General features: G+C 34.3%; 2 protein-coding genes across 2 annotated transcripts; one reads left to right on the top strand and one right to left on the bottom strand.

Moving 5' to 3' along the window:
• Window positions 1–1,547: 1,547 nt before the first annotated feature.
• Window positions 1,548–4,384, bottom strand: LOC145061433 (plant UBX domain-containing protein 4-like). Its single transcript, XM_079008899.1, has 4 exons — window positions 4,172–4,384; window positions 2,420–2,711; window positions 2,239–2,334; window positions 1,548–2,147 (listed from the first exon to the last, which is right to left on the bottom strand). Exons 1-4 carry the CDS (start codon window positions 4,318–4,320, stop codon window positions 1,749–1,751), a joined length of 936 nt encoding a protein of 311 aa, XP_078865025.1. The 5' UTR covers window positions 4,321–4,384; the 3' UTR covers window positions 1,548–1,748.
• Window positions 4,385–12,980: 8,596 nt separating this feature from the next.
• On the top strand, window positions 12,981–14,251 carry LOC145062968 (uncharacterized protein At4g22160). Its single transcript, XM_079010568.1, has 2 exons — window positions 12,981–13,580; window positions 14,058–14,251. Exons 1-2 carry the CDS (start codon window positions 13,183–13,185, stop codon window positions 14,104–14,106), a joined length of 447 nt encoding a protein of 148 aa, XP_078866694.1. The 5' UTR covers window positions 12,981–13,182; the 3' UTR covers window positions 14,107–14,251.
• Window positions 14,252–15,024: the final 773 nt, after the last annotated feature.

Raw genomic sequence — 15,024 nt, 5'->3', positions numbered from 1 at the left:
AATTTCTGTGTAAAAAAAATGTTTTTTGTACCATTTATCCAAAAGTTTACCCTACCACTTTATTCAATCTATTTGCCAAAAATTTGACAATAATCTTATATTGAAGTCCAATAAAACTTATAGGTCTAAAGTCTTTCATGAACAAAGACTAACCACAAAAGAATCAACGTAAATAAAACTGAAAGACTTTAACTACTAAGCTATTTTGTGTGAGTTTTAAATGGAAATCTTGTACAAAATTAACGCTTTTATCCACCTACCCAATAATCTGTTTTACCATCTTTGATGTATATGTTAATAACTAACAAATACAAAAATATTTCCGTTTAGGTCTTCTTAGTTCTTGCTTATGCAAGCAAAAGTGACCCTAAAACATACTTTTAAGATAATATATTCCAATAGCTTGTTTTGGCCGACAACAAATTTTACAATGGAAATTGTCTTAAATCATCCCACTACGGATGGACTTACTTTGATAGAAGTTTGCCACAAGTGAGATGCTTATCTTTTTGTGGTCGATGTCTCGCTAAAACTACGCAATATATGGCCAAAGTTAATAGCAATTGGCAGACAATATATATCTCTAAGTCTTGTGAGATTTCATTTCATTTGATGCCATATCTATCTTTTAAACCCTAATCTTAGACTTATGATATCTATCATGAAAACCGGAATCCTAAAACCTCGGATATATCAAAAAAATTGCAAAGATATGACATATCTAGATGTCATCAACGCATGTTGAAGTGTAAGGACACAAGATTTGCACATAAAGCATGCACAATTCGCGTTTGATTGAGACAAGTTTCCATCGAACAATAAACGTGTTTGACAACAAGTTTTTGAAAACCTTTTAACTTTTAATTCTTTTATAAGAACTTGAATTAATGAAAATACTTTTTTTGTAGTAAGAGTTTAAAACTTTTTGTTTTATAACAAAAAACTTATAATCCGAATGTCACTTCAAGTAGTTTTTAGGAGCTTTTATCTTTTAGTTGTTATGTTCTATGTAATTTTAGATATTTCATAAGCTTACAACTATTTTTGTTAAAAACATCTACATAAATAAAAGCTACAACTTCCGTGTCTAGCGATCTACATAGTTCCAAATGAAATGATGAAAAAGTTTTCTACAATCCAACACTGTTCATCGAGCTTTAAATGTCAATAATTCCTCTCAAACAATACAATCCAACATTGTTCATCGAGCTTTAAAATATACGCGAAAACTATCTCAAAAACTCAAATCATGACAAACTTTGCATATACATGTACTTTTCCGGAGGTAACAATTGCATTTAAAGCTTGAATCTAGACACACTATCCATCTCTTTTAGATAATACAATTCCAAACGCATTATAAAATCTTGTAAACCCTAGGAACCAACATATTTACATAACTATCCCCTACTATAGGAGTTTTGGTTAGTGAAATTCTATAAAACCTAGGGTGTTAAAGTAATAAAGTATACCTATTTAAAAAATTAGAACGATAGCCTATACTAATCAAGTCCTCATCTTTAAAACTTTTCAAGAAAATCCAAAAGTACAAAGTCGAATCAGGGTGCATAAATAAACAACCAACATAAATTATCCACAAAGTTTTGAAGTTATAATCTCAAATTTATACATGCATTATGCTTTTCTTGACAAAGAGTGTTCTTAATAACTTCAGAAGTATCCGATTCCCAATACGAAAAGTCAAAAACCCCTTACTTTAGATGACCATATTACCCTCTTTCCAGTGTTTAGATTTTCTGGATGACAACCGAGTTAGCAAGGCCAGCCTGGTCAATGGTCTGAGTCGGATCAGTGAGTTGCTTAGGTGGGAACCCAACTGTCTGAAGCTGATAAGTCCTTGAACCATCTGGCCTGGATGCATTGATGAAGGCTCGAATATCTGCAACAGTATGATGATGGTTAAAGTGGGCAATCATTCGGGTCCCATCAGCTAACCGGAGCTGGATTGAGGTTGATGGTAGAGTGGTGTCCAGAACCAGGCCGCCAGAAGGGGAGGAGGAGGTGACTGGCGGCGTGTCGGTGGCAGTATTGGAAGTGTTTGCTTCATCTGTGTTGTTGTTGTTGTTACTGCCGCCTAGGGTTCTTCCTACTCCTTGAAATGCAACTTGGGTTGCCACCACTGGTTCCTACAACATTAAAAAAAAAAAAAAAATTTAAAAATAATAATAATAATTAATGGACTTTTTGAGAAACAAGTACAATAATGAAGATACTCACTGGACGATTCTCATCCCTTCTTATCAAATTGACATGAACCGAGGATCTTCTATCTGCAGGCTCAAGCTCTCTTGGACACTCGGATTTCCTGATGCTCTGTACAGACAATTAACATCAGACAGTTGACAGGTGACAGTTGACAGTTGACAGATGACAGTGAAAATGGAAAGTTGTTACTTACTTCAAGGAAAGGTGCATTTTCAGGGTCATCCAACCTTCTCAAAGGTCCATCATTTACAGTAAAACCGTTTCTCCAAAAGACAATGTTGTGTACAACATTTTGCGGTTGCTCAGGGGCAGCTGGGGCAGCTGGGACAGGCTCACCGGTCAGTAACCGCCCGGTGCCCGTAAAACTTCTTGAACTTGAGGGGCGAAGATTTTCCATGGGCCCTTCAACACCACCTAATTGTCTTGCTTGGTTGAATATTTCATCCACATCATTTCTCTTATTAGGATCTTGGACAAGCATACCACTGTAAAAACAACATTAATCTCACAATCTTTAACACGTCAAATTGGTGAAATAGAAAAAAGAATTGGCTAAAAATGGAACATGTAAAATGGATTGAAAGTCGCCCATAGTGGCTGTTTCTTTTTCTTTTTTTTTTCCTAATTAAGCCCTTCAACACCACCTAATTGTCTTGTTTGTTTCTTTCTAGACTGAATAAAATGTCATAATGAAACTAAATGACCGTTTTGCCCTTGCGTTCCAACAAACAACTTTCATAATATTCATCAATTTTAACATGAGAGGAGTTGGGAGGAAAAACAAAGGGTAGATAGGTATAGGGCTAGTGTCTGAATACATTAAGCCTGGTTTTTTTGGCTTAACCCATAATGTTATTCTGTCCTGATTAAGTAAAAAAGAAAAAACCATGTATAGCTGTCCAGATTAAGTGCTTAACCTATTAAGCTCATAACCCATTAAGTAAAAACGAAACAACCCCTATGACATATTGACATCACAACATGTATTTCCATGATACTTATATGATCATATGATCATATCCCTAACTTGTGCAAGTGTGTAGCAGTTTATGTCAAAATTGATGTTTTTTTTCTAATTATCATAATTGCAAGAAAGAAAGTAACTTTTATGACAACAATCTCTTGAAACATATACTAATAACAACAAAAGTTATAACATTTCACACATGATTCCAACAAACTATTCATGTTCTATTCAAACAAAGAAAGCTTCATCATAACTCAAGTGCACGTAGATCATTAAAAGGATAATCGAAACCTAAGGCACTTCATAATTAAGTCATGGTTAGAGGGTGTTTGGATGTGTGTTCAAACTGATTATTGTGACTTGAAGTCATAGTAATCAGTTTTTGGGTTTCATCAAAGCTATTATAATTATGATTTTCCTAAAATTATCAGATATTGAGATAACTTAATTGATTATGTAAGTCTAACAGACTTCGAGTACAAACAATCACTTTCAAAATGCAAATCCGAATACCCCTAAAGTGTACCCACATGTTTAATTCAAACACGTACTCTTGTCATTTGTCAATCGGACTTCATTTTCAAAACATAATCATCCCATATATAGGATCTTCTTTAGTTTCAAAAAAAGGGCCACCACCATTCAAGTTTCAAGCTCTTCGGTTCAAGAATCCCCTTCCCCTTATATCGATTTGCATACTTAAATCTTAACAGAATTCTTTTAACTAGACTATAATTCATATAAAGAAAGCCTCCACAATTACAATTTGACCTATATTCGCTTATTCTAAAAAGACCCCAAAAAAGGTACAATCTTGCTATAACTTCCACAATTTCTAGGTAAGAAAACATGAGATTAACAATAAATTATGTTTTAAAAAAAAAACAATTCCAACTTTCTGATAGGATTAGACAGTAACAACAAATAATGAAAAAGAAAAAACTAGGGTTTATGAGTAATTGAGAAATTGAGAAAAACCTCTTTTCGCCACCGGTATAGTACTCCTGAGGGCCATCGGAGTCGCTGTCAGAATCATTAGCGGTGGGGCGATTCAAATCGGAGAGGGTCCGAATACCACCGGGTCGACTGGTTGAGGGTTTAGCCGGCTTCTTATCGCGCGAGGTCATCGTTTCTTGATGGTTCCTCTGGATTCGGTGGTAGCTCGATCAGAGAGGGGGTTTGGAAATTGGAATTTTATATTGAAAAGTAACGAACTTTATTGTAGGTGACAAAATAAAAATACTGTGGGGATAATTGAAAGTTGAAACGATTTCACGTTTTAAGTTTTTAAAGATGAGTTAAAATAAGTTTGTTTCACAGTTGTCATGTGAAATATTTTTTTGTATATAATAAAAATGACAAAACTATAAAATGTTTGTGGTTCGTTACAAACTGTATAAAAGGGGTGTGTTCGGTATGAAGCATTTATAAACGTTTGAGAGTTTTTAACTTTTAGCGTTTGACAAAACACTTCGTTTTAAACAGAAAGTGTTGTTTGGCAGTACAAACTTATAGCGTTTAGGTTAAACAAAACGCCCCAAATCTAAAAGTTACTTCATGGTGCATTTAACAAAACGTTACAAGCTACCCGCTAACAGCTAGTTTTGCCGAACACACCCAAAATTAAAAAAAATGACTTTCCAAATTTCAAAATCAATAATTTTTAATTTTAGTATCTAGATAATTTTACACTTTTAATTTCTTTTATGTATTTTATATTTTATTTTAATATTTTTTAAATAAAATAAAACACACATGCACACAATACAACAGACCACCCCACCCTTAAGGCTAAATAGAGTGCCCATTTTTTTGAAGCATGAGGTGTCATGGCACCCTTAACTCACACATAAGAATCTAACAAACACCATCCCTATCTTGATTACCCCTCCAAAGTCTCTTTCTTCCTACCTCTTTATCTATCTCTTTGTACTTTCCTTTTCTCACTTCTTCTTTACCATTTCTTAATGCTTGTAAGATCCAATTGGAATTGATAAATGGTTGATGTGGTCATCTCACCTGCGTAAAAACTTCACACCCACTCAATATAGCCTAATGGTACTTTCTCTCTCTCTCTCACCTTCTCTCTCCATCTCTCCCTCTCTCTCTCTTTCTCTTTCTCTTTCTCCCTCTCTCTCTCTCTCTCTCCACACACACACTGTAAAACCTTTAAAACTCATTTCTTGTACATCATCGTCTTCCCCTATAAGTCAAACAAGCACATTGAAGCTTATAAACAAACACTTCGCACTCACATACACGTACCTCAACTAAAAAAAATCACAAACCTACAACTCAAAACTCATACGTGTGCACGTGTAACTCAAACACATACCATCATTAATACTTTACCTAGAATTTCATACTCTTCTTCCTTAATGTGACTAACATTTTTTTTCTCTTCTCTCTTCTTGAGATCTAGTGGACTACTCTTAGGATCATTAGTTTCAAGTTCTAGCATTTAGCCATTTGGGTGCGACACTTCAAAGGCATTCTACTTTAGGTGCTATATATTTCTTAAGCTTCAAGAAATCGACATTCACAAAATCTTCAAGCAAATCGGTTTTGTTAAAGATTAGTATTTCCTAACTATCTTTGTTGTTCATATTATTAAACTAGTGATCATTGTATGGTTTAGATCTTACAAATTATGTATGTTTCCACTGCCTTGAATTTGTTTTTTGTTAGGATTAGTAAAACCTATCTGGCACGACAAATGGCGGTGGTCAGGGGGGTTGTGCCCTCTTGCAGGGTCCTAGGGGTAGACCCCCTAGCAGGGTCCAAGGGGCAGAGAGCCCTAGCGATGGCCTCTGTTAAGTATTATAGTGGAAAATCCAAATTCTAGTGAGTGATTATGGTAAAAAATTGACAAATCTCGACAGTTTTGTAAACCATTGATATGCCATTAATTTTGTGATTTACTTAACTAATTTAGAAGACGGAAACCTTAATCGTCAAGTATAAATACAACTCTTCTAATGGGGTGTAAATACACCTTATTCAGCTCTCCTTCTTCGCTAAACGATCTCAAAGTTCTTTGACAATTTGGTGTGTGTTTCTATGCTTATATTTATGAGTGTCTATTCGGACGTTTAGGCCCCATTTGATATGCATCTTTCCAGGTCCAAACAGATCTTTCTGGCTGAATGGACCGGAAAGATTGTTTGATTTGCACAAAAGAAGGGGTTTTTCCCGGTAAGATATGTCTTTCCTAGAAAGCCCCAAAATCATATCTTTCTGTCTGAATGGGCTGGAAAGACAATTATACACCAAACCCCGCCTCTTTCTTTCTTTATTGGAATATTAATTTTTTTAAATAACTTTTTTTTAATTTATTTTTTATTGAACTATTACTTTTTTTCATCATTCAGCACAGTCAATCAGGTGTACAATCAAACAATATGGTTTCTTTTCCAGTCAGAAAACTTTCCCAGACAGCACTTTACCAGACAGCACTTTCCCAAACAAAAACTATCAAACGGGACCTTAGTCCCTAACTTATTTTTTTAACTCGGAAGGTTCATACTGTTTGTTTTTGTTACGCACTTGGTCGTTGTCTTACCTAAAAATATTATTTTCCCTTTGATTTTTTAATTTATTTAAATAAGCACACCTTCAACCCCACCCTTCTCACCTTACCTTACCTACCCCACAATTTTTCCATATTTAACTAATAGTATTTTTAGGTAAGACATGAACCAAGCACGTAACAAAAACAAACAGCAGTGACCAAGTGCGTAACAAAAACAAACAGTAAGGACTTTCCGGGTTAAAAAAATAAGTTAAGGACCAAGTACGCAAATTACCCCAAACCATAGGGACCATTTGTGTAATTCACTATTATTCTAAACTGGATTTCTTGTAGCCCAATCATATGGTAGAACTATGTGTTTGAAAAGCAAACCTATGCAATCCATTAGGAATCCGATTCTCCACCACAACCCTTCTAAACCCAAACAACCTCCACATAAAAAGTTCTAAAATTCTTGTTGTTGGAAAATGATTCGACATCACAAGTTCAGAATTATGTGTTTTTGTTTTCTTTACTTATTTTTTCTCGTTAACTCTTGAGTATATCGTTGGTGTGTTTCCTTTCCATGAGTGAGAGGGTCCCCAGCCTGGTATTGTAATATTTTTTTAATTTAAAAACTAGGTGGTGTGAGATACATGTACTATATAGGTTTATTAAAAATAAAAGCTTAATATCAAGTTAGAATGACATAATCAATTGGATGTGTGTGTGTGTGTGTGTGTGTGTGTGTGTATATATATATATATATATATATATATATATATATATAATTTCCTATAAATAGAATATAATATTCATATATTATTTACATACAGAGTAAATTACACGAATGGTCCCTATGGTTTAGGGTAATTTTCATGTTTGGTCCCTAACTTATTTTTTTAACTCGAAAGGTACCTACTGTTTGTTTTTGTTATGCGCTTTGTCCCTGGCTTATCTAAAAAGACTATTTTGCCTTTGATTTTTTAATTTATTTAAATAAACACAACCCCAACCACACCCCTCTCACCTTACCTTACCTACCCTACCATTTTTTCTTATTTAAATAATAGTTTTTTTTAGCTAAGACAGGGACCAAACGCGTAACAAAAACAAACAGTAGGTACCAATCGCGTAACAAAAACAAAAAGTAAGGACCTTCCGAGTTAAAAAAATAAGTTAGGGACCAAGTGCGCAAATTACCCCAAACCACAAGGATCATTCGTGTAGTTTACTCTTATATATATATATTTGCATTTTTTAAAGACAAAACTTCAAAAATAGTCCCTGTGGTTTCCGAAAATCTGAAGTTTGGTACTTAATTTACAAAAACCTCACGGATCGTCCCTGTGGTTTCAAAACTTTTAACATTTGGTCATTCCGCCTAACTCCGTCAGCTATCTACCGTTAAATGAGGGGTATTTTCGTCATTTCAATACCCAGGGACCATTTATGAGGTTTTCTATTTTTTTTTTGAAAAAAAAAAGAAAAAAGAAATTAAATTTAAAGGGGTCCCACCCATCTCTCTCTCTCTCTATCTCCCTTTCTCTCTCTTTCTCTCTCTCTCATAAAAAGGGATCCCAATGCTTCATCGTCATATTAGAGCAACGTTCACCAAACCAACTGACATTTCTTCATCTCAAAGCCTCCAACAACAAAAAAATATTTCAGTTTGATAGAGGGAGAAAGTATGGATTCGGATAGAAAAAGGGTGTCAACGAGTTCATCAAAAAATGGGGTAGTGATGGGTTCTGTTTGGGATAACATAATGAAAGGTAGCTTCAAAGTCTTTAATGGTGATGACAAGAATCAAGAAATTGAAAAACCCACAGAGAAAAACAACCCAACTAAGACTACTGGTGAGATTGTTAAAATGGAGAAGGCTAGATCTTAAAACAAAAAAGTATTGGATGAATTGGGTGTTTCAGTAGATGGAATTGGAATCAAGAAAAGCCCAGTTCAAATGAAGAAGGGAAGACAGGAATGGGGTAAGGAAAAGAGTGCTTCAGAGAATCCCATTTGTACCTTCGATATCAGCTGACTTACAAACAAGGGAAACAATCGACTAAAAAAACAAAAGTGGTGGTGACCGATTTACTCACAGTGGCAGCAAAATGGTGGTGGTCGGGCTTTCAATAGCGATGACGGTAATGAAGTGGGTCGGTGATGGAAGGAGGGTGATGGTGGTGGTAGCGGCGGCTCCGGCTGCCTCGTCTCTCTTCTATCCGACAACACACGGTGGTTCTCAGTGGTTACAACAACAGCAACACCAGCCTTGGGGGTGGTGGTGTTTCTCGGTAGTAAGGAAAAGGGGAAGGGCAGTAGAAAAACATGAATGGAAGGCCGTAAGTGGTGATATTTGAGGGTGGGTTTGAGTGATCAAACAGGATGGAAGATGGGTGGTTGGGTTGTGGTTTCCAGTGGGGAAGGAGGTGATGGCAGTGATGGTTTTATGGTGAAAGCCTGAAAGGTGGTGCTACCGTGTGGAATCGTAAGTGAGAGAGAGAAAGAGAGAAAGATGGGTGGGACCCCTTTAAATTTATTTTTTTTCCTTTTTTTTCAAAAAAAAAAAAAGAAAACCTCATAAATGGTCCCTAGGTGTTGAAATGAAGAAAATACCCATCACTTAACAGTAGAAAGCTGACGGAGTTAGGCGGAAGGACCAAATGTTAAAAGTTTTGAAACCACAGGACGATCCGTGAGGTTTTTGTAAATTAGGGACCAAACTTCAAATTTTCGGAAACCACAGGGACTATTTTTGAAGTTTTGTCTTTTTTAAAAATAACAAAATAAGAGGAGTGAGAGGTATTGTGGTAAGACTATTTCTTATTAGTTTTTTTTTGTGAAATGATTGTGAGTGGAAATGACGTAACATTGATGTGACATGTTAAATATGTATTAAAATAAGGCATCACACCCACCCTAAGACTTTGGGGTATGGGAGGATTCGCACACGTGAAATGCAGATGTGGCGAACATGTCTGCCAGGGGCGAGCAGGTGTGAGTGGAGTGGAGCTTGCTACGCTTGATTACGCCCAATAGAATTCATCATTTTTCAGACCGTCAAAAACCTAACCATTGAATGCATATGTTTGTATATTAAAAAAATAAAAGGATAAATAATATGAAATGGTAACGATTTCAAGAGGTAGTAGCGTGATAATAAACATGTACCGAAGATGACTTGACACAAATGTGACAACATAGTTCTAGTGGAAATCTAGTGACCAAACTACTTAGCCTAAAAGGTATTTGAACAACATCAACAACTAACACACTGAAACTGAATTAGGTTTAGGGATAATGACTTGAAAGGGTAACGAACTTTCGACTTTGTTCACATTTAGTCACTAAACTTTTTCCCGTTATCTATTTGTCATTGAACTATTGAAACTGTTCACATTTTACCCTTATGACCGGCTGTTACCGGTCATAAGGGTAAAATGTGAACAGTTTCAATAGTTTAGTGGCAAATAGATAATGAAAAAAAGTCTAGTGACTAAATGTGAACAAAATCGAAAGTTCGTTTCCCTCTAAAAAGTTCAATGGCTAAATGTGAACAAACTTCCTATTGTATTATGTTTTAGCAAATTATTTATTTTTGTTTAATTGTAGCAACATTGGTTGATGAAGAAATCTATGAAATAAAAATACAAAATGTAACATCCGGATTTCCAGGTATCATAATTTAAGTATTTTTCTTTTGAGTTAAGAAGAGAGACTCGACGAGTTGACACCTCAACTCGTCAAGTAAGGCCGCGACTGATGACTCGATTAATGAATGGACTCGACGAGTCGGTGAGGCGACTCGATGAGTCCGCGTTGTTGGCAGAAACCCTAAATCTTTGGGCCCGAGCCATATTTAAAGGCACTTATGGCCTTCAATTGCGACTACATTTCCCATAAGTGTGAACCCTAGCGAGCTTGAGTGTGTAGAGTCAGAGGAAGAGCTATCTTGAGCTTTTTGGTGTGATTTTGCAAGAAAGGAGAAGAGTTCCAGCAAGAGGGACCAAGGAAGGTTATTGTTCTGAGTTATTCAAGCAAGGAGCTTCATTCTGAGGTACAAAAATGAACCCCTTTCCTTTCCCTATTGTGTAGATTCCATTTTGGGGTTAGGGCTTGAATCACTTCATCTTTGGGGTTTTGAATGCCTCAAACCCCTCTTGCAAGTTTGTGTTATAGATCTGGACCCTTCTAGGTCCATAAAGCCGAGAATATGAAGCTTTAGTAGAGTAAGCCTTGTGGTTTGAAGTTAGGAATCTGGACCTTTCTAGGTCCAAAGAGCCGAGAATATGAAGCTTTAGTAGAGTAAACCTTGGGATTTGAAGTTAGGAAGCATTTATGGGATTTTTATGGTATATATAGTTATTTTCATCTTACACATAGATATGAAGTATTTTATATAAATTACGTACTATGTGTGCATATTATTTGAATACTTGTTGTCTATGCTGGATGAACGATTTTATACATGTTTTAAAAGATTTAAACGACATATTTATTTTATATCTACAAATATGTTGCGGATGAAACATGGGTAGATGAAATAGTTGGTGTGTGATGAAATAAAATGATGAGAGATAGGTGATGATAGAAAGGTGATGATAATTAGGTAAATAGATGATTATGAATAGGTGATGTAGGATGAAAGGAGATACCATAACCTTAACCGGCAATGTGGCGATGTAGTCATCTACCAAAGTATAGATGGCGACCACGAACTATTCTAGACGACCCAGAGGAAACACCGGCAAGCCCATAACCTGTAGGCGATGAATCACGAGTTTAGGCGATGTTGTAATTACGTATTCCTACGATGATACTCTAACCCCTTACTATGAATTACGAGTTCAGACGATGTTGTAACTACATATTCATGGGATGTCACAAATTTCGCATGACAAACCAATGGTCATAATTCACATTAGTGAGAATGGTTCATTTTTTTGTAAAACCACAATCAGATTGGAAATTTGATTTTTTATTTTGGAAAATGTCAAACCATTGGTTTTTTTATTTCGGTTTCGGTTTTTTTTATTATTTTTTTAAATATATTTTCAGTTTTTTTTTATTTCATAGATTTCTTCATCAATAAATGTTGCTACAATAACAAAAATAAATAATTTGCTAAAACATAATACAAGAGGAAGTTTGTTCACATTTAGTCATTAAACTTTTTAGAGGGAAACAAAATTTCGATTTTGTTCATATTTAGTCACTAAACTTTTTTTCGTTATCTATTTGTTATTAAACTATTGAAATTGTTCACATTTTACCCTTATGACCGGTAACAGCCGGTCATAAGGGTAAAATGTGAACAGTTTAAATAGTTCAATGGCAAATAGATAACGAAAAAAAGTTTAGTGACTAAATGTGAAAAAAATCAAAAGTTCGTTACCCTTTCAAGTCATTATCCCTTAGGTTTACTTGAACATCTTAAGCCTAATATATCGATACATTGTTTAGAAGAATTGGCATATCATAGTCTTAATGGTCGACTTCTTATTTCGATAATATCACCATATTGTTTGTAACAAGGAAAAACACATCCTAATATTTTAAGAAAACCACATTATGAAGTACAACTATAAAGAGTTCATCTTTTTTATTGGAGAATTTCACTTTGTGAATTAGATGGACTTTGTGAATGCCTCATGAGATAATCTTCTCGTCTTCGATCATAACTTTATACTAGTTGTTAAATATTAACAATCAACGATTAAAATCCACACTTGACAAATAAAAACGATAATATAATACAAGAAACTAACAAACACACTAGGAATTAAGTGGTGCACTTGATGTTGTATCAAATTATGTCAACATGCAAACTAAAAAGATTCTTTTATTGAGATCCAAATATGCACACTGTAACTAAGTTTGTCGAAACTTCAGTGTGCTACAGGAACATTTTACCAATATAACCTTTTTTGCTATTAAGTCCCACATCTTATAACTATACATATTTTGATCTTAATTTTATTAAATGCAATTAAATGTTAAAACACATGTTACATTAATCAACAAATAACTTAAACTCGTTTGAAATCTGTTAAGCATAATATAAAGCTCCAATTTACAATAATAAATAAAGTTCATGAAATCCTTGCGAACAAGTATGGTGGTTGTGAAGATTACGTTAGAAATAAAAAATGCTACTAATTAACTTTTGTGTTTTGTCAAGGAGGATCCTCCTACATTTTCGAAATCAAACCACTTTCTCTTCGAATTTGAGATAACACTTATTTCATGTAGTTCAATCAGATTAATGAACTCAGATCCAATCAATTAAAATTAAATGAACACATTGTTCAAGAAATTATTCCTCTTTAATTAAAGATGGAATTTATTGAAACTGGAAAAAGTAAAGTATGTAATCGAATTTTGTAGTTAGTGGAATCCGATCAATCATTCCACTTTTTTAGCATCATTTTTATCCAAAAATTGATCAATCATTCCAAATTTAGAATTCACGATTATGGCAGATAAATCAAATTCGAACCTGAGCTCCAGCAACGACGACGTAGATCGCTACCGTCGAGTAAACCAGGCAGTCGTCGACGTTGAATTCACCTCCGACGATGAAGGATGGAGTTCCGAAAGCTCCGGATCGTCGCGGTGGAGTGTGGCGGCGAGTTTACGTGATCTTGCTGAGAGTATGATGAGGCGGGAAGTGGCGGAATTGGAGATGATGAAGGTAAGGGAGGCGGCGAGGATTGAGGCGGAGAATCGGAGATTGGAGAGGGAAACGGAGTTGACAGAGATGTTGTTGAAGACTCAGTTGCAGATTACGTCGTTTTTATGTTCACGAACAAGTGATCGGAAAAGGAAGCGGGATGAAGAAGACGACGGTGTCTCGCCGGGCTCCGTTCAAAGGTGAAACCCTTTAATATCTCCATTAAAAAAAACTTCACCGTGTATTTAGATTAAATTAGTTGTTTATTACTATTATTATACCAAATATATGCAATCAATACCAATTTTGAATTCTTACCAAAATATAGGTAAAATAATTGAAAAAATCCTTTTAAATCTTTTACTTTTGTCATGTCATCATTTTATTAAAAAAAATTAGACTTTTTTAATTGTTCAAGGTCACCATTCTACTATTTTTATTTACTAAAAATTTATTATTTCAATAATCAACTTTTTTTCAAAAGTTTTTTAGAACAATTTACTAATTTATCATTATTTGCATCTAATGTTATCTAATTTGTCATTGTTAAGCACATGCATGAGTTTAACAACTTAATAACTTTTAGCATCGATCCATGAGTTTCTTAAATGTTCATTCTTATTAAATTCTTGATTGATCAACACATAAAATCATTAAGAAATTTTTGTTATATGCAGGGAAGGAGCAATGCTGCTAAGCTTACTTCAATTCAATTTAGGCATGTGAAAGTGAAACCCAAATGTTGTTGCATCTCATCACATGCATGTACATGTACATGCAACATTTTAATTTCATTTTATATTTTGTGACCCATCAAAGAAATAAGTTTTTATTTATTAATTAATAAACCAAACTAAAAATTCCAACTGTATGCCCTAAATTCTTTTGTTTTAACATCGTCTATTCATCTGCCTAAAATCGTCTGAGGTTAACTATAACTAGTGTTTATGAGAAAAATGAAGCATATAAAAAAATCACAAATCTAGTCACGTTACCACATTGTTTGCTAACTTTAAACCATGTTTTAATTTTCCCTTGGTTTTACCTTACTTTTTTTTAGAAAATCTCTCCAAATCTAACACTTTATTTTCGCACTATGAAGCTTCTTCGAAATTGGTTTCAAAGATTCCACAATAACAAAATCTACAAAAGAAAAAGACTTAAGATATTTGCAATAATATGAACAATTTCATAGCAACCGTTGAAAAAAAAAAGCAAATTAAAATAAAAGCTTCTTTTATCACTATATTTCAGTCTCGTCAATAAAATTAATTCAAGTTTTACAATTTTTTTCTATATTTCAACATAACTTTTTATCAAAGTTTAGTAGCTTTACTGGAAATCTTGACATTAAACTTTGACACTAAGTATTCCACTAAATTCAAAATTTTCTATTGTAACCATTTTAAAATCTGTTATAGCATGTCATAGCAAGTCAAAGAGGTCAACAGAGAAAAAAAAATCAAAACTGTTTTCACTGGTGAAACTAAAATATAATGGTTAAATCAGCTTTTATGTTATTTTATTCTTAAAAAATGAACAATTTCACAGCATATCAAAATAATTTAGTTTTCTAATATTATTTTTTTGGTGGTGACCATACAAAAAGAAAAAAAAAATGATCTCTCATTGTGAAATTGCTTG

The sequence above is a fragment of the Lactuca serriola genome, chromosome 7 (assembly GCF_051521515.1).
Source record: "Lactuca serriola cultivar US96UC23 chromosome 7, Lser_US96UC23_V15, whole genome shotgun sequence".
Classification (NCBI taxonomy): domain Eukaryota; kingdom Viridiplantae; phylum Streptophyta; class Magnoliopsida; order Asterales; family Asteraceae; genus Lactuca; species Lactuca serriola.
This window is presented reverse-complemented; position numbering and strand designations above follow the sequence as displayed.

Bases quoted from the DNA above. Each gene is read 5' to 3' on its own strand.
- LOC145061433 (XM_079008899.1), bottom strand. From the start codon at position 4,320: ATGACCTCGCGCGATAAGAAGCCGGCTAAACCCTCAACCAGTCGACCC. The intron at 2,712-4,171 runs GTTTTTCTCAAT...TTGTTTTTACAG, and splicing joins TATACCGGTGGCGAAAAGAG to TGGTATGCTTGTCCAAGATC. The intron at 2,335-2,419 runs GTAAGTAACAAC...TTGTCTGTACAG, and splicing joins AAAATGCACCTTTCCTTGAA to AGCATCAGGAAATCCGAGTG.
- LOC145062968 (XM_079010568.1), top strand. From the start codon at position 13,183: ATGGCAGATAAATCAAATTCGAACCTGAGCTCCAGCAACGACGACGTA. The intron at 13,581-14,057 runs GTGAAACCCTTT...TGTTATATGCAG, and splicing joins TCGCCGGGCTCCGTTCAAAG to GGAAGGAGCAATGCTGCTAA.